Source organism: Penicillium soppii (genome assembly GCF_028829465.1).
Source record: "Penicillium soppii strain IBT 18220 chromosome Unknown utg000005l, whole genome shotgun sequence".
Classification (NCBI taxonomy): domain Eukaryota; kingdom Fungi; phylum Ascomycota; class Eurotiomycetes; order Eurotiales; family Aspergillaceae; genus Penicillium; species Penicillium soppii.
The window spans coordinates 1,896,195-1,919,098 of record NW_026643235.1 but is presented as its reverse complement, the minus strand read 5'-3'; the positions used below and the strand labels follow the sequence as shown (position 1 = coordinate 1,919,098).

Here is a 22,904-nt window from a genome sequence, read left to right as displayed (position 1 = left end):
TACACATTTCCGATTGGCTAGGTATCATTGTGCATGAAATTCAACCGTACAAAAATCGTAAGAAAAATCTGGGTATGATCTTTGGCTCGCGAACGCCATGCAACGCTGGATGAAGAAAAGGGCTGAGCAGGCCCGAAAAGTACAAGCGTGAAGTTGAAGTTGAAAAAAAATCCATCGCCATCAGGACGCTTCTTCATCCGTTTCTTCGACCGTGACGGCTCGGCCTTTGCCCTTGGATGAGGCCTCGGAGCGTTCATCTGTCGAAGCTTGTACTTCCTTTGAGGTTTCTCTATTGGTGCCCCAGCTTGTGGGGATGGATGTGGGCAAAGCCTCGGATGGCCCTCTGGGGGCAAGATCTGTCCATTCTTGGGAGAGTGAGTCTGCGCGGTGCTCTGGCGTGGGGGCGGTTGGGGTGGACTGCAGGTTTGACCCGGAGGTTGCATCGCTTGTGGATGTTTCGGTGGCGTCTTGCGTATTGACCGCGCTCCCGCCCGCTTGATCCTGGGGAGGGACAGGGACTGCGATGATCGGGGGAGAGGCAGCGTTGTTTGCAGCTGGCGCAGCAGAGGTGGTATCCGTGGTGGTTGGGGTAGGCTGTATAGTTTGTGCCACACCGGCACCATTATCTACGCGCTGAAGAGGAAGCAGAGTCCAACCAGGAGGAAGAGTGAGACCTTCAGGTAATCGCGAGTCCCCGGAAGACAAGATAGAAGTGCTCGGGTTTGCACCAAACTGGTGACGCGCTGTGTAGACCGAGGCTCCTGGGCCTGGAGTTGGTGATTGAATATTAGGCAATGGACCTGGTTGACCAATTGGGGTTTCTTGATGAATAGGGATTGGTGTATGGCGCAACCGATCCAGTTCCGCCTGCAATTGACGCAAATGATTCAATTGTTCTGTGGCGAGCCGCAGGGTTTGGATTTCATGGGACAGCCTTTGCTCAATCTGGAGCAACTGAGTGCTGATATCGGAAGCAGTGGACAGCCCTGGGGCCGTGGCATGTGGGGGAGTGGGGTTGGGGGTGGGGGCTTGAGGTTGGCGCCCAAACCCAAATCCAAACCCAATCTGCCCGGCAGGTACATTCGCTTGCGGATTTGCTACAGGCTGCGGCACATTGCCTTGAGGATTTTGTCTGTGGATATTATTGAAGAGGTCCCCACGGACAGCCCCGAAGCCGACTCGGAACGGTCCAAACTGGTAGACTCGAGCGCGAGGTTGTCCATCTGCGCCTTGCTGACCTGGTTGGTTGGCGCCGTTTTGTTGGCCAGGCGCGTTATTACCAGCAGCTCCGGCAGCTCCTGCAGTTCGCGAGGAAGCGATGACAGGACGTCGGCAGGTCGGGCAATTCTGTTGTCTCTCGAGCCAGCTTCGAAGGCATGCAAAGTGCAGAATGTGACCGCACGGAAGCTTCTTTGGCCGCAGACGCTCAGGAACACGTTGAGCTCCAGCGACTGGTGGGGCAGCTGGGTCAGCAGCAGCGCCAGCTGCGGGCTGTGCTGGCTGAATTGGGGTCATTTCCTCTCGGCAGATGATACAAACATCTTCTCGGGAAACTTCCTCTGCCGTAGCATCTGGGTACCTTTCGTTCATGTCTCTAGTTGCATTTCGATAACGCATGAAATCCATTATGCGACGAGCAAATGAACGGATCGTCACCACAACATCCCGCAGGATGTGAATGGGCAGTCCATAGAAAGTAAGCAAAATGCCAAAGAAGCTCAAGTAGATGATGAGCTTCAACAAGTCGGTCAAAAGATCCAAGTAAAAGACCCAGCGACCTTTCTCTTCCCACCCTGGCACGTCAATCTCCAATTCATTCACGTCATTTTCATCAGGGAGATCAGCAGGAGGAGTGGAGGCGCCTGCGCGGGCAGACTCTTGAATGGCTGCAACCCGCGCGACGCGGATTTCGGCCCTACGCTCCTCCACTCGTGCCTTCACTTGCTGATGGGTGATGGATATCTCGGTCAACGCGATGACGTATCGTAAAAGGGTGGAAGTCGACAAAATCGCCAAGATGGCGAACTCAAACCCAAACATCACCATCATATCCGGGCGCGCCTGTGTTATCACAGTTTGCACGCAGTATCGCAACATGAAGGTGTCGAAAAACACTGTCAGCATCAGGGAGGCCGCAAGACGGATATGGAACAACTTCGGGTTAGCCGGGGGTTGTTGCTCCAAAAACTCGACACGACCTTCGCCAATCCAGCCCCATACTTTGCCGACCAGCAGCGAGATAAACATGACCAAAAACCAACCTCCGAGTTCTCCCCGGAAGATGGTCATGGCTAAACAAGTCTCAGTGACGGCGAACCAGGCGCGTTCGTATAGTTGTTCGGTCTCGATTGGCCGTAAAGGCCCATATAGAAGACGCTGGAGCCAGAATAGAAGAAAACCGGTGACGAGAAGACATAGGTTCGTGAGAATCTAGAGATAAGGTCGAGTTAGTGCATGATCAGGTGTGACGGCTAAGGACAACTCACCATAAGATTCGCACTACTTTGAGAGAGATAGACGCATGCCGAGTAGAAATTGGACCTCTGATGAAGAGCCTTAAGAAAAACACCAGTGGCCAGGACCACCGAGGCCTGAAAGCGAGGTTAGTGATTGTCTTCCCCCCCTCATAGGCTGCGGTACTACTTACCCCAGCATACGCGGCTAATCTCATGGCTATCGACTGGGTCGGACAAGCCAAAGGTCAAGGACCAAAGGGAGAGTGAGAGAGGCCAGCGTCTCAAGGTAGCATTTGGTGGAGCGGATGAGTGAATGCTGGTTACTCAGGAGTAAGTAAGTAGCTTGATCTGGACAGCTTTCCAGAACAGCCCGTCAACGCCTCTCCGCATCTTACGTCAGCGGCACGTGCCGTCAGATCTATACTCGATCTCAGCTTCACTTTTAATATAGATACTTGTCTGCATAATTTTTTGGACATATCATCTCGAAGTGAAGAAGTCATAGCTCATTTCTGAAGCTCAAAGGACTAAGTCGAGTCCACTAAATACATCAGTTGCATGAAATGAGAAACCGACACTTCTATTGCTATATATATCTTCCACAATATCATTAGACTCTGCCTATTAATGCGTCTATAAACCATGACGATCAGCAGCCTTACAGTACTCCAAGCTTAACACACTCTCATACAAAATCGACATCAGCCCGGAGTTTGATAGGAAATCCCCTGCGCACAGTTTCCCCATGCATGCCTTCTACTTGGTCGCATTTACAGTACCAAAGAGTCTCGCCGAACCGTATCATGAAATCATCGAGTTTTATAATCTCAACTTACGTTAAACTGGCAATCCAAAGGAGGTCAACAGGCGAAATATTTGAAGCGTAAGGGGCCGTGTTATGAGGTATTTAGTTAATAATTGTTTTAAACGGCACTAAACACATCAAATTTGATGCACATAACTGCGGAATGTTGTTTATGAGTAGGCAGTTTGCGCTCTTTTTATTTCCAGACCTTTCCTTTGGTGGTTTAGACAGGCTCTTTCGCTCAGAGGAGTCGGCTTCGCGGTGTTCAGATTCCAACCCTGCAGGTCTCAAAACGAACTAGCACCGCTGATCACAACATCTTGGCACGGTGAGGAGCCCGGGGAACATCTTGTAAGCGGAAATCGTACTGGGCCGCGGGCCTCGGGGTGCGGCCGCTAGACTTCACATTCAGAAAAATGAAGTGTTCCAGAGAAGGTCAAAATAAAATAAAATAAAATGAACAGTAGCCTTTAAGCACTAGGAATTGCCCCAAGATCGAAAACGTCTACAAAATACACATTGTCTACATATGTACTTCTTGTTTATCTGATCATCATGTGACGTCCCACTCTGCCCGCCTTGATCTGCCTTGAATCGTGTAACCCGAAGCTGATTCCAAGGTTCTCCTTCAATTTCGAATTCAATTACGATATTGTACTCCTTCAAAATTTTCAAAAGCAATGAATAATCGGTGATGGCATCACCGGCATTGTTTACTGCCTCGCGCAGCCAGACACTAACCTACCTTTTAGCGGTCTGCCCCTTCTCTATCGCCTTCCTAGTTTTCATCAATTCATCCATCTCTTTCGTGGTAACCAATCTAATCGGCCTCCAAGAGGGAGAAGGAAATGCTGTGGGAAGTCTAGGCTTCGCGGATGAACTTCTCGCGCTGGCCGCGTGCCCTCTTTGGGGTGTTCTCTCGGATCGAATCGGCGTTCGCCATGTAAGCATCCTACTGGCCGAAGCAATCTCACTGTCATTTGCCAAAATTGCCTGGGCATTTGTGTTTGTATCATTTTGGGTTGATTACTGATGCTGTCATTAGGTATGTACTGCAGGCTATGCCATCGTAGCGCTGGCGCTAGTCCTTTTTGTACAAGCCACCAATATCTACCCCCAACTTCTACTGGGAAGATTACTTTTCAGTATCGGTGGTTCGGCCGTGTCGACCATGGTCACGGCTGTTCTGCCAACTGTGACTGGCAAGGTCAATGCTCAAGCATACCGCGCATCCGTTTCATCGGAGTTGACCATCACACCGGAGCGAGCCAGGACCGGCCACGCTGCCGCCGGTACCAGCGCATCGCCATCTGCCCGACTCTCCGGGTTCGTCGGCATGTGTGCTGGTTGTGGTGCACTGGTAGCAGTGACCGTTTTCTTGCCTCTGGCAGCACGATTTGAAAAAATGGGATTGTCTCCCGCACAGGCAATCCAGCGCAGCTATTATTTGGTCGCTGCTGTATCTCTTATCATCAGTTTTGTCTGCTTTATTGGACTCCGCGATCTGCCTGGGGAAAAAGGCAAAAGCTGGAGTGTGTTGTGGAAGTCTGATACATGTGAAGATGACGAGGATGATGATTCATTCGCCCAGTGTCCAGTATTGCCATACTGGAAGCAGTTGACCACTGCCCTCACGCTGGGTTTCCACAACCGTAGCATTGGTCTGGGCTACATCGGTGGCTTCGTGGCGCGCGCTTCGTCGGTGGGGATATCGTTGTTCATCCCACTCGCCGTGAACCACTACTATCGGGAATCGGGCCTCTGTAGCGAGGGGCATGAACCCGTGTTCGGGTCTGGAATGGGTGATATCAAGAAAGCGTGTCCGCGTGCATATATTGTCGCCTCCATACTGACCGGTGTATCCCAACTCGTTGCATTGATAGCAGCACCCGCATTTGGCTATCTGACGGACAAATCGCGACGATACAATTTCCCACTTTTGTTCGCTGCATTGGTGGGAATCATTGGGTACATGATATTTGCACTCTCTCCCAGTCCACAATTTGAAAAGCCCGACGGTGGCCCGGGTATATTCGTTGTGATGGCTCTGCTGGGAATTAGCCAGATTGGTGCAATTGTTTGCAGCTTGGCTGTGTTGAGCAACGGAATCCTGCGGGTCAGCATTGACGACGAGACATTAAGAAAAATATACGAAGAGCGACGTGCTCACGGGGACGAGAACGAACCGGACGAGGCCCAGTCTCTTCTGGGCGGGTCTGTGAATCGGAGACTGGAGCATCTGTCCCACTTGAAAGGCTCCATTGCCGGTGTTTATTCACTGTACGGTGGTGCGGGAATCTTACTATTGACGAAGGTGGGTGGGCTGTTATTCGATGTGTTGTCATCGGGCACACCATTCTACATCATGGCTGGGTTCAATGGTATCTTGCTTGTCACGGGCATCATTTGCGGGGGCATGAATCATTTCAAATCTGGATAAACGGAAATCGGTAACGGTTTCATGATTGTCATGGTGGGACAGGATCATGTCTCAGTTGTGGATATAATACTTATCTTCAGCATTGATTGAAACGACTGCTGAATCATGTTGAAAAAGCCACCGGGTCATGCAAATAGATTACCCGTTCGCTGGAACAAGTGGGTAAATTGAAATTAATCAATTTGAAAAATCAATGGTTCACTGGATTAATCTATTATTCAATGGTAGCGCAATTTTGTGATCTCGACACCATGCGAATTCGGAACCGTGCTTAGACACGCTAATGTTGGTGGCTGACCTGGGGAAATTAAAGATAAGAAAGGGCTGATTGCATACATGCAAGTAAATATTGGTACTTCGTACGCCGTGCCAACTCCATAACTAGACAATTTATAGTCTTCAATGCAGCCGAGATCTAACGAACTGAATTTTCCATATTGCACTGTTGATCTCATCTCGCTAGTCTCCGACTTAATAAGGAGCACCAAACAACCTTCCATATTCGGACCATGACCCAGGGGGTCAGTTCGGCCACTAGACCCGAATCAATCTCGCTCTGTCATTGACTTCCACTAAATGGAGCTAACAGGGACTAAAGTGCCGCTAAAGTGCCGCTAAAGTGCCCCTAATCTTCCCCATAAACGACAGTAAATGAATCTGATGGATACCCCTTTTTGAAACGAACCAACCCCTTCGAACCCCTGGGGCCTGTTCCTGAATATGCCGCTTGTAACTCTTGGCGCCCTGTACGAAATCAACGCTAATGCCAAGCACGATCATGCTGTGCGCTTAAACCCCAGGTGTCTCGCTCTGACACTTCTTTCTTCTTCTTTCTTTTCTCCAGGCTCAAGCGGTCCGTACACTCTTTTTTCGTCGTGAGACAGTCTTTCGTTAAACTCCAGTCCTTCGTTTCTGAGTTATTTGGCTTCAAGTACCGTGTACTCTCATTTTTTCTGATTTGACCAACTTGATTATCATCATTTTGTCGATATAAACACCGGTTATCCACCAAATCTTCAACATGCACTTCTACTCTATCGCTCTAGTGGTTGGCGCTACCGCCGTTGCTGCCGGCAACACTGCCACCCTCCTCTTGCCCGGGTTCAAGGGCCATGACCTGCAGGCTGGTATTATCGAGTCCGTAAGTACCGAAACTAAAAGCGCAGTGCACGCGTCTTCACGGAGTACGTGTTTCAGCAACATACTAACAACTCGCAGAACGGTGACGCGACTACCTATAAGATTACCTGCCCCCAGACCGTTTCTGCTGGATCCTGCGGTATCGCCGGCGAGGGCATGACTGCCATTGCTGCCCCGACTTCCATGCAGCTGCAGAATATCAACCTTCAGGGAACGTGAGTACTTCCCAGCGCACGGTTCTTACACATCTTCTAACTTACCCCAGTACTGGAACTCTGTCCTGCAACATTGCCGGCACCACTTATGCCGACTGCCAGGCCTCTGCCGGCACTGCTACTCCCTCGGGAACTCTCCGCTCCGGCGACCTGAACTGGATGCCCGTGACCGTCACTGGTCCCTGCTCCACTAGCACCCCGACTCCAACTGCTACCCCCACCAGCACTGTCTTCGCGACTTCCACCTCCGCTGCGACCTCCACTGCGACCTCCAGTTCCAGCGCAGTCTCCTCCCCCAAGAAGTCCACTTCGGCCCCTGCTTCTTCCTCCACCCCCTCATCACCTCCACCCCTCTGGTGGCAGCTCCTACCACTGGAGCCGTGATCTCCAGCTCCGGTGCCCCTGCCGCTTCCTCGACGGCCTTCAACGCCGCTGGCCAGGTCGCTGCTAGCTTCTGGACTGTCGGTGGAGCCTTTGCGGCTCTGGCCTATGCTTTCGCATAGACATTTCCTGCCTGGGCTGATTGAAGCCATGGTACTAATTTCCGGGGTTTGACGCTTCTACGGATACATCTCACATATTTGTGCTCATTTATTATTCTTTAATGTTTGATACCTTTCTCCACGACAGACTACGATCTAGCGTCTTTTATACCTTGTATCTTCAGTTATTGAATATACCTTTTTGTCCCTTCCATATACAACGTATATACTGTTTATAGATCTATAAAGTCGACTCCCCCGGATTTTCAATCAATTGTGTCCATCCTTAGTCTCCACCCCTGAATAGCACCCGCAGATGTCTCAATCCACCTGCTCCTGAGTGTACCCACCCCAGCACGGTCCTCACACTAGTCTTCGATCTCTGATTATCAGAAGACAATATATAATACAGGTACTCTGTACGCAAGGGCGCGTCGATCTGTAGATTATTCGAATCATTATTTAATATTTGTGATGGCTGAGCTGTCATGATAGCGTGCTCTGCAATATCGCCGCAAGGGCTTAGGGCTATCATTACGATGCCGCCTAGATCGTGCCTTGGCATGTGATGTATAGAAAAGGTTATTTGTACAGCAATGATATAGTTATAGCACCGAGCTCAAGAGCCATGCTGGGGACATAAAGTTGATATAGCAGATCTTTCAAAAATTCCGACTTAACAGCATTGAAGCTGCCAATCATGATACCATTAGTATTCAATCCATATGAAACGCAGCCAACCGCCTTGAACAGAAATAGAATCTCAAGAACCGATGTAATTGATTTCGATTTATGGTACTATTTAAAAGCAGGTGCGTCGCGTGAAAAGTATTTAACCTCCAACTCTACATCAACCACCGTCGCATAACCAAGAGACCGAACCAAACGAATGTCCAAAAAACCGCTAGTGGAATCAAAAACAACTGATAGTCCTCCCGAGAACCAAAGAGAACTCGTAAATATCATCGAGTAATAAGAAGATCAAAGTTTTAAATCACCAAAGAACAAGTCTGTACAAGTCTACTCGGAAAACAAAGTCACCGGCTCCCTCGAACTCGAAACTTCGGTTTCTTGAAACCTATCCCTAAGTGAGACCATGAGCGGGGGCTTATCCCAGAGATAATAGACCTTCTGATCAGGCCAATTGATACTCTCGGAGTGGAGAGTGAGGTCGAAATTGAAGAGCAATTTGCAGAGAACAAGCCGGATCTCACAATTTGCCAGACTAAATATATAGATGTATCAGCATCGAATCAACATATAATCAATAGGCGAAACTTATTCATACTGCTTCCCAAGACAAGCACGCGGTCCTAAACTAAACGGCTGCAAGACATCTTTCTGATCTCTCTCAAAACCCGCATCGCCTAGCCATCGCTCAGGAATGAATTGATCGGGAAAAGTGAAGTTCGATTCTGAGTGGTATGAAGCGTAATGATGACAAGCCACTGTTGTCTATCAATTGAAACAAATCAGTATCGAGACTCAATGGACGTAATGTATCGAGTCTGGTTACATACACCCCCAGGCACGAACTGGCCGTTCACGAGCGCTCCACCTGCGGGTACGGTGCGCGCTAGACTCGTTACAAAGGGCGGATACATGCGTAGGGATTCTTCGATCACGGCTTCTAGGTACCTGAGGTCTTCTAGAGCGCGAAATGTCATGTCTCTGTCTTGTTCGAAGGTTGACCGAATCTCGGAGGTTAGTCGGTCCATTACACGTGGTGTCGTGCAAAGGTAGTAGATGCAGCCAGAGAGTAGGGTTGCAGATGTTTCGCTGCCGGCGACAATAAGGCTTTGAAAGTTTAGTGAAAATTTTAAGGACTTGGACATCAGGGAGGTACATATGAAAGGTTCCAATGGCGGAAAAGAAATAAAACCCACATGAAGCTGTTCGAATGAATCTCAGCCCTGGTCATTATGCGTTCGCTGTCACGATACTGACCCTTGCCTTCACTCAGCCCATTCTGCAAAATAGCAGAGATAAAGTCTGGACGGGAGATATTAGCCTCCAAACGACGATCGACCTTCTGAGCGCTGAGCTCGAAATGCTCTTCTCCAACACGCTTGACTTCCCGCGGAAGAAACAAATCCAAAAGTCCCTTCAAGGCCGGGAATTGATTAACCACGCCAATGAAAGCAATAGCCTTCATCGAGTTAAAGATTAATCCAATCCAAGGATGCAACTGGCTATCCTTCAAGCAATCAAAAGACTCTCCAAACATCAAATCACCTGTGATATCAAATGTAGTAAAGTTCATCCATGCCTTGATATCAACAACTGAGCTATGACGAACAGCAGCCCTCAGCTTTTTAATCAGTGTATCAACATACCCGCGAATAAGACCCTCCTGATCTCTCAGCGCCTTCTCAGAAAAAGCATGCGCAAGAAGCCGTCTCTGCCGCCCATGGCTAGCATCATCGACGGCGCAAACCAAATGATCGACTCCATTAGCTGGGGGCTCGTAGTGACTTCTATCTTTGGGAAAGCAACCACCACCCGCTCTGGCACCGTATATATCGCGGAAAGCCTGCGGGGTATTGAAAGCGAGCTCATTAGGACCGATACGGACGACAGGTCCGTAGCGATCATGTAGAGCTAGAATGTCGGTGTGGTTTTTGCCGCGAAGGACAGAAAGGTTGGACGGAATGCGCGAGATGGACCAGAGGATTGGACCCGGGAATGCGTACAGGGGCGAGTAGAATGCTTTGATAATGCTGTACGTTAGGTAGACGAGGGGCTTTTGCTGTTAGTGAGATATGCTGTGTGGCGTTGTATGCGGATGGGGGTGTACGGATGCAACTTACCAGGCATGCTGCAGCTGTGTAGGGGTGGACGGAGGGCCAGGAGGTGAGATTTGAGGCTGTGGATGTCCAGAGGGCCATACACTGCCCTAACATAATTACTTTTGGATGTTTGGATATCTAAAGTGTTGGGTTTGCTTCCTTGTGTTGACTATTGAGGTTCATAGGGGATTGCGCTTTGAACTGAGACCCGAGGGCAAAGAAATGTCGTCGAACCCGGTTTAGTGGGCTGGATGTTTGAGGGGCAATCCGAGGAGGATTTGGCAGTAGTACAAACATATTTGATATTGGAATATCCAACTCATTACATTTGGCTCAAATATCAATCTATACATGATTTGGGAATACTCCGAACAGCCTCGGAAAAATCATAGTTCAGTTGAAGATTCAACCAGCCTACTGGTGAGACGGCTTCCGACCGTAGACAACATGCAGATTGCAGTACGTGCGAACATTAGGGTTCTTGAGATCAGCACGAACACCTGCCAGGAATACCTGGGTTGCTTCATTCGACCATCCCATCACACGAGTGAACAGAGCCAGCGAGTATGACTCCACTGCTAGCAAAAGAGAGCACAAGTTGTATTTGCCGATTTCTTTTTGGAGAGAATTATCGGGCCAAGTATTTGAAGGGACCTGTATGATGATAAAATCAGCAACGAGAAAATAACCAAACACAGCGTAGCCCCAAAGAAACAGCCAATAAAGATACAACCGCGGCAAAGGTCTTACCTTGTAAACCTCATCTCGAACATCTTCAAAACCTGCCTCAATCAAGTGCCGCCGATGATGTTCCGCAATGTTCATGGGCCGCTTGAACTGCATGCTAGCCAGAACCAAATGGCCGAGAAACTCGCACAACGTCGGCGCAATAGCAATGGAATCATCATCTGACCTAAGCATCACCTCAAATTCACACAACTCAATCCACCCACCCGGTCGTAGGTGTTGAAAGCTTTGCGCCAGTAACCGCGACCAATCGGCAATGGCACCACCCATATCGCGGGCATGAATGTAGTCGAAAGGTTGAGATCGACTGTACAACCAATCGGCTTCGGCGTCGTCGACGATAAATCGACAGTTTGGTGGGACCCACGATGGCTGGATGGGACTTAAATCAGTCCCTATGACCTCGGCGCTGGGGAAGGCATCCGCGGCGTCGATGGCCCAGATCCCAGTTCCGGTGCCGATGTCCAGGATTCGTTGGATGTTGTCGGACAGTGGAGCTCGGAACAGTCGGCCGTGAAGAACGAGGTTTCGGACATGGTGGAGTAAATCTTGTCGATCTTGTTCTGGCTCGTCGTTTGGAAGTAGGTACATTCCCTCCCGATAGGAATGGTACCGTCTTCCATTTTCGTACGTAAAGTTTTTTACGTCAGATAGTAATGAGGCTGTGTAGCTTGATGTGGTGTCGCCCAGGTCTTCAAATACCGAGTGTGGACTTTCAGTCCATGAAACCACATCCGATGTTTCTTCCTCGGGACTATCATCGTGAGCCGGGGCAGTAGGTTGAGAAGGCCGAGCTTGTGCCACTTGTGGGGGGTTGGCTTCAAGTTGAAACCCCACAGATAGAGGCGCACGCGTATTGATGTCGTTGGCACTGAGAGTAGTGGATGAAACTGAAGATATCGCACCCGGAGGGTCTGGGAGAGGAGGGTACGAGTCATTTACCAAGAAGATGGAAAGGTCGATTGGTTCCATATCTTGACTTTGAGGCTCTCCCGTAGTTGGTTGAGTTCTCGCAATGTGTTGACCCTCCTCGGTTCTTTCTTCTTTTTCTTCTTGAATAGGGCTCAACTCAGACGAGTTCAGGAAAGCATGAACAGGACCGCCGAAAGAGTAGAGGTTGGCGTCGAGTTCACCCAGAGGCTGTAATCGAGGTAGTTCTGGGACATTGCGGTTGTGGATGACTTTTGGGGTCCCTAGAGATGATCCGATATTCACCGTGGAAGTTGACTGTATTTCAGACTCGTCAAATGAACGTTTAGCAGGAACGCATGGTGCCAATACCGGCGCAGGCAAAACCTCGGCTCCCATGTTTGATGTCATAGTATCTTCAAGTCCGTGGTAGCGACGAGACCAAATCCGGAGTTGATGATTTATGAAGAATGGGAAGCAGATCAATTTGATTAAATGTAGAACCAAAGGCAAAGACAGATCATGTCGCGTCGCGTTGCGTTGAATATCCGTGTAGAGCAATTGGCACCTCGAGTTGAGCACAAAGGTATACCTCAGTAGCCTTTTTGGGGAAATCGCTCGGATGATCTACACTTACTTCAGATATACTTATGAAACAGACATATGTATACTAACTAAGTACCTTTATCGAATCAAGGGACCACGAAAAATTTATCTCATGAGTTTATCGCAGATGAGATAGTGTAACACAAGAATAAATGTACTGAAGGTGTGCCGGGGTATATGCATAAAGGGATATAGCGACAGTTTAAACAATAACTGGGTAGGACCGGATATCGGTGATTTGCCAGTTTACGGCTTAGTCTATGAGCACGAAGGAGCATAGCGCTTAGGGCCACATGTCCGAGTTTAGTCCGGCAGAAGAACAGAATCAAGGCCATGAACGAGAAAGCATGCCTACAAAGAATATTTATGATAAATTCAGCATTTCTAAATTCTACTCCAAACATCGCTAAGAGATAAAGCAAGCCCGGAGACTTCCTTAACATTAAACCAAAAAAATATAATTGCCGCCATCTTGATCCTTTGATCGGCCGCATAAAACCGACAAGCGATATTTTTACATGCAGGTAACCGAACCCTAAATAACCCCCTGATAATCTCAACTGTTCCCGAGTGCTTTGAACTAGAGAAATAGTACCATAAAGAACCCCAGATGAATTTGAAGGACTCTGGTGGAATTGTATAGCAATTCGATCAACTGATTGGTCAATATACTCTGACAATTACATGAAACACTTATATTGACCAGCTAGCTGATTGTGTTCCACTGCATCGATCTAACAACCGGATTGGATCGGCGGTATTGGTATCCTGTCGAGGGTCGGACAAGCTGGTTCTGCTCCCCGATCAAGTTATGCGATGTATCAGGCGTTTCAAGAATAGACGGTAAGACTTGGAATGACGTTTCTACGTGTGATTTGAGAGGTTTACTCAAATCAAACTGAATCCAAGCCAGCACAGTATTTGCATTAAGACTACTGCAGCTGAAGTATCGGGGTATTATCTTGATCATAATTCATGGCGCGATTTCAGACCTGTCTGCAAGACTCAATCGAGCATGCCCATACCGCGAGGATATCTCGTTCCTTTGGGTCCGGGCCCCTCCCTCTTTTCAGGCTTTATTTCTAGTCCTGCGTGAAGGACTGAAGCTCGCAGAATGCGCCAGTGAGCCTCTTGGTTGAATTCCTGCAGGCTTTCCAACGTGGTTCGCTGTACCTCGCTGCGAAGGTCGATTTGATTGGAGACCAACAGTCCTTGCTCGAGGTCTACGCGCGCGTCTAGCACGCCATCCCGGATTAGCCCGATCAGTTCTTGAACAAAGGGTGAGGATATATCGGTGGGTCGTGCTTCGCCGCCGATTACTTCCGGGGCGAAAATCTTCGCCATGGAGTCGAGAGTCACACGGCTGAAAGGGATCATGTATTGCTCGATGGATTTAGTGCGGATGCGTTTATAGAGGTGGGGAATAAAGCGCTGCAGGTGGATATCGAGGAGGTAGTCGGGTTGATAGGCATCCAGGATGTCAAGGCATGAACGGAATTTGAAGTTGCAGAAGAAAGCGATGGCGCGGCGGATGTGTGGCTCTAGCTCGAGGAAGTTGCGGAACGTCTGGTTCTCTAGTACATTGCGTTGTAGCTCGTCGCGGTTCATGGATGCGAGGGCACAGAGACCACCGTAGACAGCGACATCGTTGGCAGTGATGACTTCGTTGTACTTGTCACCCAAGTCTGCTGGGATGACCAAGAAGGCATTTGCAGCTTCAAGATATGCTCCTTGCTGCATCTGTGATAGAGCCCAGGCAGCTGAGACTTTGGATTCATTTTTGGCTGCATCTTCTGGCTTTGATAAGGAGTTGCGCAGACGGTGCACATTTGACTGGACAGACAGCCAGTCTCCACGTTCCACACCAACATTGACCATCTTGAATAGCATAGATGTGATATGGTTTGGGGTGGTACAGTAATCTCGCATACGAGAGTAGGCTTTGGAGGCAGCGTTCAGGTCGCCAGTCTGGTAATAATGGTTTCCTAGATCCTCGTTTCCCATCTGCAGACGTCAGTTGAATGCAACTCAATGTGGTCACCTCGAACACTTACCCGAATGCTCTCTTTAATTAAGTTGTTCTTGTATCCCCGCAGCTCATGTTCCAAACGCTCGGTTTGAGCCAACACTGATCGTCGAGTTTTCTCGACCCATAAGGTATTGAAAGAAGCATCAGGGTCACTCGGTGCCACTTCCGCTAGAGCGCGGACTGCTTTTTCATATCTGAACACGTCTCCGCTGTTCTTGGCTTCGGCGATGGCTGCCTTGAGGGCATCGTGTGCAAGCAATGGGGAGCACGTGCCAATGAGATAGAGACGGTCGTAGCGGGTTCGACCTAAGCGCATTAGAGCAAAGTCTGTCTTGGTGGTAGTGATAAAGCTCACCAGTGTAGTTTGAAATATAAGTGTCTAGATCGAACTTTGGGAGTTCTGTGAAATCCACCATTGTCAGCGTTGGCCGGGCGAGCATTCAATGCGCAGGTAGCCCTGCAATTGTGATCCACAAACCTTCGACCCTCACTGGGGCTTTGACCTGGGGCTTGGTACCAGCGGCAGCTTCTGATGTTACACCAACGTGAGCTGCCTCCACATCAGCCTGGGATGGGCCAGAGGCATCTGGAAGTGTGTCCATGTTGTCGGATTGTTTAGATGGGGAGGTGGGGTCGGCGCTGGTAATTTATCGTTCTTCAGAGATGAAAGCTGAATCTGACCCAGAGGAGAGTTTTGGAAGGACTGGAGAGAGTGAATATGATTTGCTAGAACAAGAGAGACGTACTGAGAGCTGAGCAAGTGGGAGATGATCATTGTGATGTTCATTATCCGGCAGATTGAAACCGCCAGATACACCGCCTTGACTCCGCATTTGACGAAACCCGTGTTTCAAACTACATTCTATACACTCAATATCACAGAAGGAAGGAAGATATCTCATCAGTTGAATCCCAATTTTAGATGTTGGAGATTTGAACTAACTGATCTGGATATTCCCAACCTTGGAAAGTGGCTAGTCATCAGATACCGAATTGCTCCCGAGGCCAAAGTCACTGCCTCGGAACGTCGAGTAATCAAGAAATTAAACATCAATCGGCTAAATAGAACACACCTGCCCACAATAACTTGATTATAATCTTTGTCTTGTCAATGATCGCATAAACATTCAATTGAAAGCAGCTCGGCAGTACCAACGAAAATACATATATAAGAAGCTAAATCTGGGGTATCCAACCTCATTGGAACATATCCAGACCACCTCAAGCCTCAGAATGTCATCCAAGCAAGTCGCCCTGATAGTCGGTGCCTCACGAGGCATCGGCCGACAAATCGCCATCGACCTAGCTAAAAACAACTATATCGGTACATCACACCCACGAATACATGATCCGAGTCTCAACTAACGAAGCCCAGTAATGCTAGCAGCAAAAACAACCTCAGACGCATCAACCTTAACCCCCTTCCCCCCAGACCCAAATTCCACCCTATCAACAATCAACACCGTAGAACGTGAGATTCGTGAAGCAGGCGGTGAAGCCAGCACGGTGGCCGTCGACGTCCGGGATGCAGCACAGATCCAGCATGCCGTCGATGAGACAGTCCGTCGATTTGGTAAACTGGATACTCTGATCTACAATTCCGGCGCAATCTGGTGGTCTTCTGTTGAGAATACACCGTTGAAGCGATTCAGACTCATGCAGCAGGTTAATCCCGAGGGTCTTTACGCAACGGTTCAAGCTGCGTTGCCTGTTTTCGAGAAGAATGGCTGGAAGGGACGGATTGTGGTCGTTTCGCCGCCGATTTATTCGCGATTCTTTAGGGGGAAGACAGCTTATGCTATGGGTGAGTTTAATTTTTACTTGAATTTGCAATTCGCAATTTGATCTGCCAAGTGTGGCCCCCGGGAGGTACTGATGAGCTGATGTGATGTGTTTTATTTTTTTTTTGTAGGCAAGGTTGGAATGAGCGTCTTGGTCAAAGGCCTAGCCATGGATTTTGTGCGTCAGGGCCGAAATGAAATGGCGGTGACCAGTATTTGGCCTGCATCGGTAAGTGGTTTTATGCTTGACGGAGAATGAGCTGACGGTGTTCGCTAGTCGATTGAGTCTGCAGCTACGGAGCACAATAAGGCATCTGACAAGTCTTATAAGAAGGATTTGAGAAAACCGGTATGCATAATTTGGGATACGTTATTGGTTGATAATTACTAACATGCTATAGACAATCTTTTCGGATGCTATTTTGGCTATGCTTCAAACCCCGCATCATGTAGTGAATGGACTTCTGGATACGGACGAGGACTTCCTTCGGGAGAAATGCGGTGTCTCTGATTTTTCCAAGTATTCCGTCATTCCAGGTTCCACCCCGCGCCGAATCATGCCAAATCAGTTCCCGGTGCTCGAAGTTGCGGAGCAGGATGACGAAGGACAGCGGATGGATAGCACGAAAGTGCGGGCCAAGATATAGAGGTGGGAGAAGTCATTCCTGACTCTGCCGATGAGAATGCACTGAACATATGCTTTCGGTAGGACCGAGCGTTATGCATATGCAGTCTCCAAGCTAGCAAAGTGCCAATATAATTGCGTGCAAGTCGATGAGAAGCGAATAATAAGTAGTAAAGAATAAATTGCTCCACAACTCACAAACTAAGAAAATAAATAAGTGAACGCTCAATGCTAATGCAACCAAAATGCAAAGAAAGACTGAACCGGTCAATATTAGTGTAAAGAAATCAAAAATGCCACGCCAAGTTTCATTATCCCAAACAAAGCAATCAGTCACTTTCACCTCGACATCGACATTAACGATCATCAAAGCCAAACCAAAAGCTCACTACAAAAGAGTAGCAAACCCAGCAACAAACCCGCCAACAACAACACAAAGCCCATAAACATGACCCATATCAAGGTTCATCCTCGACGCCGCACCGGTAGAATCGGTATTAACCGGCGTTTCCGTTGGAGAAGCCGTAGCAGTAGAGGCCGAGGCCGAGGTTGTAGTCACATTGACGCGCTTAGGGTCCTGAGCTCCGCAGGGGTTATCAGTACGGCAAGCCGCCTGACATGTTGAATCACCATTGCATTTGAGCACGCATTGGTTATTGGCTTCCGTGCATGTGTAGTAGGGGATTGTTTGGGAATATTCAGTTGCGTTAGGAGTTGCGCCATTACTGCATAGACAATAGTAGTTGAGTGTTGCCTAAACTTTTGTTAATTGAGGATACTACTGGACAGGGCGAGGTGAGCTTACGGCTGAGCAGGTGTTTGATGTTGGTGTTCCAGATGCTCCTGGGATTTGGAGACAGAGGAGGGGACAGGCAGATGTTTGGGAGTTGCACCATGCCTCTAAAGGTTATTAGTTTCGAATGTGGAAGATGGATCTGGTAGGGATTTGATGTTTAAGTTTACCTCGTGTAGCGTAAGGGACCGATGTTGGGTCGAATTGGCAGGTGGCTAGTGTGGCCGAGGCCAAAATGAATAGAGTCTTGGAGAGCATGATATTGAGGTTAGACACAACGTTGAGGATGCGAAGCGACTAAAATTTAATGTTAGTTTTTGTTGAGAATTCTAGACGGTCTTTTATAAACCCCAAAAATAGTCCAGGAGACCAGTGACTGGAATGAAGGGGTAGAAGAAGAAAATAAATGTGTTGAACCTACCGAGGTTCAATTGTTGGACTCTTGCGAGAACAAGAAGAGGAATGGAAATGTAAAGGTTGAGAGATATCCAAAACCAATAGCGAAAGAAGTCAATCGAGGGAGTGTAGACAAGGGAAAAAAAAGTAGCAAGGGAGAAGTGAGTTCATAAAGGAAAAAGCAATGATCACCGGACTATGTATGCCTATGTATAGAATGCACTAGTTGGTTTGCATGGTGGCACACACTAGTGCCACTTGTACATAGAAGGTTTTTTATTTTATTTTCCCAAGTTCTTAGCACATAGGTGCTCATGATCCTACCTGTCTCAATTGTTCAATTCAGTGACGAGGGGTGCCCAGCCTTGGAAGCGAGGATTGAGGTTCCGCTATAGGGGTAGCTATAGGGGCAGCTTGAGATATGTCGATCCGGGGAGATCAGTGAGACTGGACTTGGACTGTATGAGATTTTATCAATGAAAAACGTTTGCCATGACACCTGTCATTCGATTGCTGACTAGTCTCCACTGAAATTGTAACACCAACGACATCACTGTATTGATACTCTGTAGAGATAGGAAAATGTCTCAGTTTGAAGAAGAAGAAAGTGAACGGAAGAACGCCGATCAGCGACGCTTACCATGTTGGGGTTAGTGTTCTTGGCTTTGGAAGAGGGTCTTTGGAAAAGTGAGATCGTCAATTTATTGAAGATGGAAGAGATCTATACGAGAATTTGAAAATGGCCGAACTGAATCATGTAAGTAGTACATCAAGTACAATGCATTGAATGTATATATAGTGAATGCAGTGAAAAGTAAAGATGTAGAAAAAGTATAGCTCTGGACAAGTTCCAAAAATCCACCTACATGAATTCCACATTAGTAAGCCAACTCCGCTCGTGACATGTCTCCAATTGACCTTAGTCTTTCTATAGTTAGTTGCTATGCACTCTTTATGTCTAAGAACTAGGTATGTCTCACCTCGGCTCGTGCAGCCTACTTTCCTATCTGCCCTCGCCTTGCCACCCCGCACAGGTGGCCAAAGTTACACCCTGATTGTCAACACACCCACATGCAAAGCACCAAGCACCAAGCACGAAGCACGAAGGGCTGACTCCCATTAGCACAGAACAAACCCTTAACCCCTCCAAAACTAAATGGATGGATCCAGAACCTGAGGAGGCCGGAGTGGCAACGCCGCACCCTGACTCTGATCCCGAGCCCAACTCCACGTCCCCCGCACCGCCCTCGGACCCAGAATCCACCGAACCTATCGAACCAAATATCCGAAGTTCCTCCTCCTCAGCAAACTCCCGCCCAATCTCAGGCGTAGTCCCTCCTTACTGGCACTGCCACGACCGCAACGGTTCACACGCCTCGCAGTCGTCATTACGGGGAATCACACTCGAAGATCATACCGCGGACCCAGACTCGGAGACTAGTCGGGGACTATGGGCGCGCAGCGTATCGATTGATGATTATGTTGTTGTTCGTGGGATGACGGGGGTGGGGTCGTATGTCGTTTGGAATTGTAGGATTCAAACGCTGGATGTGAGTGCTTTATCATTGGCTGAGTGAGCTTGGGTTGGTTCTAATGGACATTGATATATTAGGGTGGTCCCATCGTTGTTCGAATGAGGTTCGTTGATCCTTTGGATGGGGTGGGAATATTGGCTAATTGCTTTTTAGATACTCTGAGTTTGATGACTTGCGCCAAAGGCTCGATGCTTCGTTCCCGCATGCGAGGAGTGCGATGCCTGCGTTGCCGCCAAAGAGTGTGCTCTGTATGTCTCTTTTGGCTCCTATAACTGTGCCACGGGCTTACACCTTTTAGTCAAATTTCGACCTAAGTTCCTGGAGTCAAGGCGCGTGGGCCTGGAATATTTTCTCAAGTGAGTTAATTGTCACCATCCTTAATCAACTCTTTCTGACGCCGCCCAGCTGTATACTTTTAAACCCGGAGTTCTCGGGCTCACCTATTGTCAAAGACTTTTTGTTTGGCCGTATTTGCTAATGTAACGTATGGATTCGCGCTTATGGGTTTGGCGTTCTGGAAATGGCATTTGCATTGTACTCTACACCATAATCATACCGTTGGCTTTTTCACCAAACTGGAAGATCATTATGAATACCGGTCTCCGCAGCTCAAGCCACGCCAAGGTCGATATATTGAGCTCCGCATACTCGTGGGCATATTAGACCCCAAGTGAAGGGATGGTAATCGCTGTCTCTAACACAAAAGTCCTCACGGTACGAAACAAATGTATTAAGAGAATGAGGTCTAATAAAACAGGCCAAAACGGACGAAACATAGATGCAAGAATCCCAAGCCATAGCAAAACACCTAATATGATACAGTGTCCAAAACCACTAAAGCACCAAAACGACAAGACAAGATATTCCGAGTAAGAAATGCCACTCAGTCAATTTATGCCCGATTCTCAGAAACCACAGCTGAATGCCCTTCACCCCCGACAACTTTCTCCTTCTCAGTCTCCTTTCCACCGCCCTTCTCCCCCTCCCCCTCTCAACCCACCCCCTAACATCCGCCCAAACGATTTTCCTCAAACTAATGTTCGCCATGTGCGTCATAGCCAGCAGCAACCTCGGACCCGGAATACTCGGAAAGACAAGATAAAGTCCACGATCCAACATCGGATCAGGCCGGAACTTATCATGATACGCCTTCTTGCCCCCAATGGGCAATCTCGAGAACGCACGGCAATACAGATCACGCGTAAAAGCCCGTAGAGGCCTAGGCATACCGACCACATCACCACGGGATAGCGAATGTAGAGGCTCGAACCCGAAACCCAGATATGACACGCCTGCACGGTTCAGCAAAGCCATTGCGGCTACAAGTAACAAGTCGCTGATTCCCTTGCTGGAGCCTGGTGCTGCGATGCAGGGATCGACATGGTATCCGCCGGAGCCTAGTCGACGGAGGGCTGCGAACCCATTCACCACTCCTTCTGCGGAACGGGTGTATATGAACGTCATCAGCGAGGGTAGCGCGAAGGGGTCGTAGACGGTTATGAAAGCTTGTGGTGAGGCGGAGTCGTTTCTTTGAGCGCGCCAGGAATCGTATATCGATATGAGATCTGATTCGAGGGATACGTCTGTGCCGTGAACAGCAGGGACATAGACGTGCAGGGTGATGGCGGCTTTTGCTTTGTTGAGGAGCTGGCGGTTCTGGGTTGTTATGCGTTTCCCGCTTGTTTCGAGGAGAACTTCGTTTGTCTGGGGGTTAAGGACTCTTTCTGTACCGAAGCGGATTGTTGTCCAGTTGTTTGGGTGGGCTTGGGATTTGAGGAAGGACTCGCTTGCTCCCATGAATGCTATACCCCAGTGGTAGCGTTTGCGGTAGGCTGTGAACTCTGAGAGGAGCGAGGGAATCAGGGCTTCTGGGGCGAGGGGGTCGCCGCCGATTATGGCGATGCCGTTTTGGATCTTAAAGGAGAGGGCTGCTGTTCGGGATTTGTTGACGAAGAAGCGGTAGCTCCGGTCGAGGATGCCCATATGAGCTACGCGGCCGTAGTTTGCAGCCAGGCGTTCGATGGCGGTCATTGTGGTGAAGTCGTCTAGGCCGAAGACTTCTGCTTGGTCTCCCGTGTCTTTCGTGGATGACGGTATTTCTTTTGGGTTGGATGTTGGGCATGGGAGGTCGACCTCGGTTGGTGCTTGAGAGGATGCGTACTGTAAGGGCTCGTGGCTGTCCAGACTGGTTGTCGGGGTGGAAACTGATCCGACTCTTGTGCGGGTGCTGTAATTTGATGAACTTGCACATGAAGAGATGGTGGGCGCTGCTTTGAAACCTCGCAAGTGGTCCATGACAGAGACACATGAGCCATTTTGGCTATCTTCGAGCTGGCCACTGTGCAAAGTCGTTGCACATAGCTGGTCAATCAAGATATCTCCAATCTCATCCACAAACAGGGTCTTCTTGGGATTCACTCCCACTATATTCAATGTGTTTCCCTTCTGAGCGCGCCGTGATCGCTTTTTCTTTTGTGCTTGAGGATTTAAGGATTCGGGAGATTCAGCAGGAGTGACCATGATAGGCGAACTCGATTTCAACGAGCGATAATAGTCCACGGGTGTCAAGAAAGTAAAGTCAGAATCAAAAAGAAAGGATAAAGGGAAAGTACTGCAATGATGACCGTACTTTTCCAATATGTTATCAAATATTCCCAACCCTTGGTACATACATACATACATACATACGCATTTGGTACCCGTCACAAATGCTTCCATTCCTCCAACAGGGTATAATTAGGCAGAGCCATAAAACTTCGGTACTACCGTTATACCCTTTTAAGTATGTATACGACGTGACCAATGATCATTCGTGCCTTTCAGTAATAAGCCTTATTAAACCACGGATCCTAGGTAATTTCCGGCAGAACGAAAATATAAAGTTGAATCAATTCATTTATTTCCTTGCAATTTGACACATTTGAACGTGGGTGCCTAAGAAAAAGACTAAAAGGTCAAAGTCACAGCTAAGCCTTGTCCAGGCGCTTGGCGTCAGGGTCCTCGCCTCATAGGGCAAATGATTCGTTTGGGCGAGATCTGTAACAAATGATATACTTCTGCCTGGCCGCTGCCCGCGGATCCCGTCTCCACAGTTACTCACTAGCTCATGATCCAGGGTCCAGTTCACGCTTAGAATAGAAGAAATTATGGAAGCTC

At 48.6% G+C, this 22,904-nt stretch overlaps 10 protein-coding genes across 10 annotated transcripts; 4 read left to right on the top strand and 6 right to left on the bottom strand.

Moving 5' to 3' along the window:
- Positions 1-180: 180 nt before the first annotated feature.
- hrdA (E3 ubiquitin-protein ligase HRD1) lies at positions 181-2,671 on the bottom strand (the record flags this gene model as incomplete). The annotated part of the gene is made up of 3 exons (XM_057241695.1): positions 181-2,430; positions 2,487-2,591; positions 2,648-2,671. The coding sequence occupies 3 exons, from the start codon at positions 2,669-2,671 to the stop codon at positions 181-183; spliced, it is 2,379 nt and encodes a 792-aa protein (XP_057097054.1).
- Positions 2,672-3,955: 1,284 nt separating this feature from the next.
- N7529_006167 (putative MFS transporter) lies at positions 3,956-5,701 on the top strand (the record flags this gene model as incomplete). The annotated part of the gene is made up of 2 exons (XM_057241694.1): positions 3,956-4,204; positions 4,307-5,701. 2 exons carry the CDS (start codon positions 3,956-3,958, stop codon positions 5,699-5,701), a joined length of 1,644 nt encoding a protein of 547 aa, XP_057097053.1.
- A 1,021-nt stretch (positions 5,702-6,722) lies between these two features.
- On the top strand, positions 6,723-7,559 carry N7529_006166 (uncharacterized protein; the record flags this gene model as incomplete). The annotated part of the gene is given in 4 exon segments (XM_057241693.1): positions 6,723-6,838; positions 6,868-7,056; positions 7,107-7,436; positions 7,448-7,559. The coding sequence occupies 4 exon segments, from the start codon at positions 6,723-6,725 to the stop codon at positions 7,557-7,559; spliced, it is 747 nt and encodes a 248-aa protein (XP_057097052.1).
- A 999-nt stretch (positions 7,560-8,558) lies between these two features.
- On the bottom strand, positions 8,559-10,441 carry N7529_006165 (cytochrome P450; the record flags this gene model as incomplete). The annotated part of the gene is made up of 6 exons (XM_057241692.1): positions 8,559-8,763; positions 8,827-8,993; positions 9,059-9,335; positions 9,425-9,826; positions 9,875-10,281; positions 10,349-10,441. 6 exons carry the CDS (start codon positions 10,439-10,441, stop codon positions 8,559-8,561), a joined length of 1,551 nt encoding a protein of 516 aa, XP_057097051.1.
- A 300-nt stretch (positions 10,442-10,741) lies between these two features.
- Positions 10,742-12,382, bottom strand: N7529_006164 (class I SAM-dependent methyltransferase; the record flags this gene model as incomplete). The annotated part of the gene is made up of 1 exon (XM_057241691.1): positions 10,742-12,382. One exon carries the CDS (start codon positions 12,380-12,382, stop codon positions 10,742-10,744), a length of 1,641 nt encoding a protein of 546 aa, XP_057097050.1.
- Positions 12,383-13,594: 1,212 nt separating this feature from the next.
- N7529_006163 (COP9 signalosome complex subunit 1) lies at positions 13,595-15,220 on the bottom strand (the record flags this gene model as incomplete). The annotated part of the gene is made up of 4 exons (XM_057241690.1): positions 13,595-14,593; positions 14,644-14,924; positions 14,974-15,018; positions 15,097-15,220. 4 exons carry the CDS (start codon positions 15,218-15,220, stop codon positions 13,595-13,597), a joined length of 1,449 nt encoding a protein of 482 aa, XP_057097049.1.
- Positions 15,221-15,851: 631 nt separating this feature from the next.
- On the top strand, positions 15,852-17,046 carry N7529_006162 (uncharacterized protein; the record flags this gene model as incomplete). Its single annotated transcript, XM_057241689.1, has 5 exons — positions 15,852-15,942; positions 15,994-16,422; positions 16,531-16,628; positions 16,677-16,748; positions 16,801-17,046. The coding sequence occupies 5 exons, from the start codon at positions 15,852-15,854 to the stop codon at positions 17,044-17,046; spliced, it is 936 nt and encodes a 311-aa protein (XP_057097048.1).
- A 366-nt stretch (positions 17,047-17,412) lies between these two features.
- N7529_006161 (uncharacterized protein) lies at positions 17,413-18,075 on the bottom strand (the record flags this gene model as incomplete). The annotated part of the gene is made up of 3 exons (XM_057241688.1): positions 17,413-17,778; positions 17,830-17,924; positions 17,988-18,075. The coding sequence occupies 3 exons, from the start codon at positions 18,073-18,075 to the stop codon at positions 17,413-17,415; spliced, it is 549 nt and encodes a 182-aa protein (XP_057097047.1).
- Positions 18,076-19,373: 1,298 nt separating this feature from the next.
- N7529_006160 (PX domain-containing protein YPT35) lies at positions 19,374-20,108 on the top strand (the record flags this gene model as incomplete). Its single annotated transcript, XM_057241687.1, has 4 exons — positions 19,374-19,763; positions 19,826-19,851; positions 19,902-19,996; positions 20,047-20,108. The coding sequence occupies 4 exons, from the start codon at positions 19,374-19,376 to the stop codon at positions 20,106-20,108; spliced, it is 573 nt and encodes a 190-aa protein (XP_057097046.1).
- A 474-nt stretch (positions 20,109-20,582) lies between these two features.
- Positions 20,583-22,268, bottom strand: ergS (the record flags this gene model as incomplete). The annotated part of the gene is made up of 1 exon (XM_057241686.1): positions 20,583-22,268. The coding sequence occupies one exon, from the start codon at positions 22,266-22,268 to the stop codon at positions 20,583-20,585; it is 1,686 nt and encodes a 561-aa protein (XP_057097045.1).
- Positions 22,269-22,904: the final 636 nt, after the last annotated feature.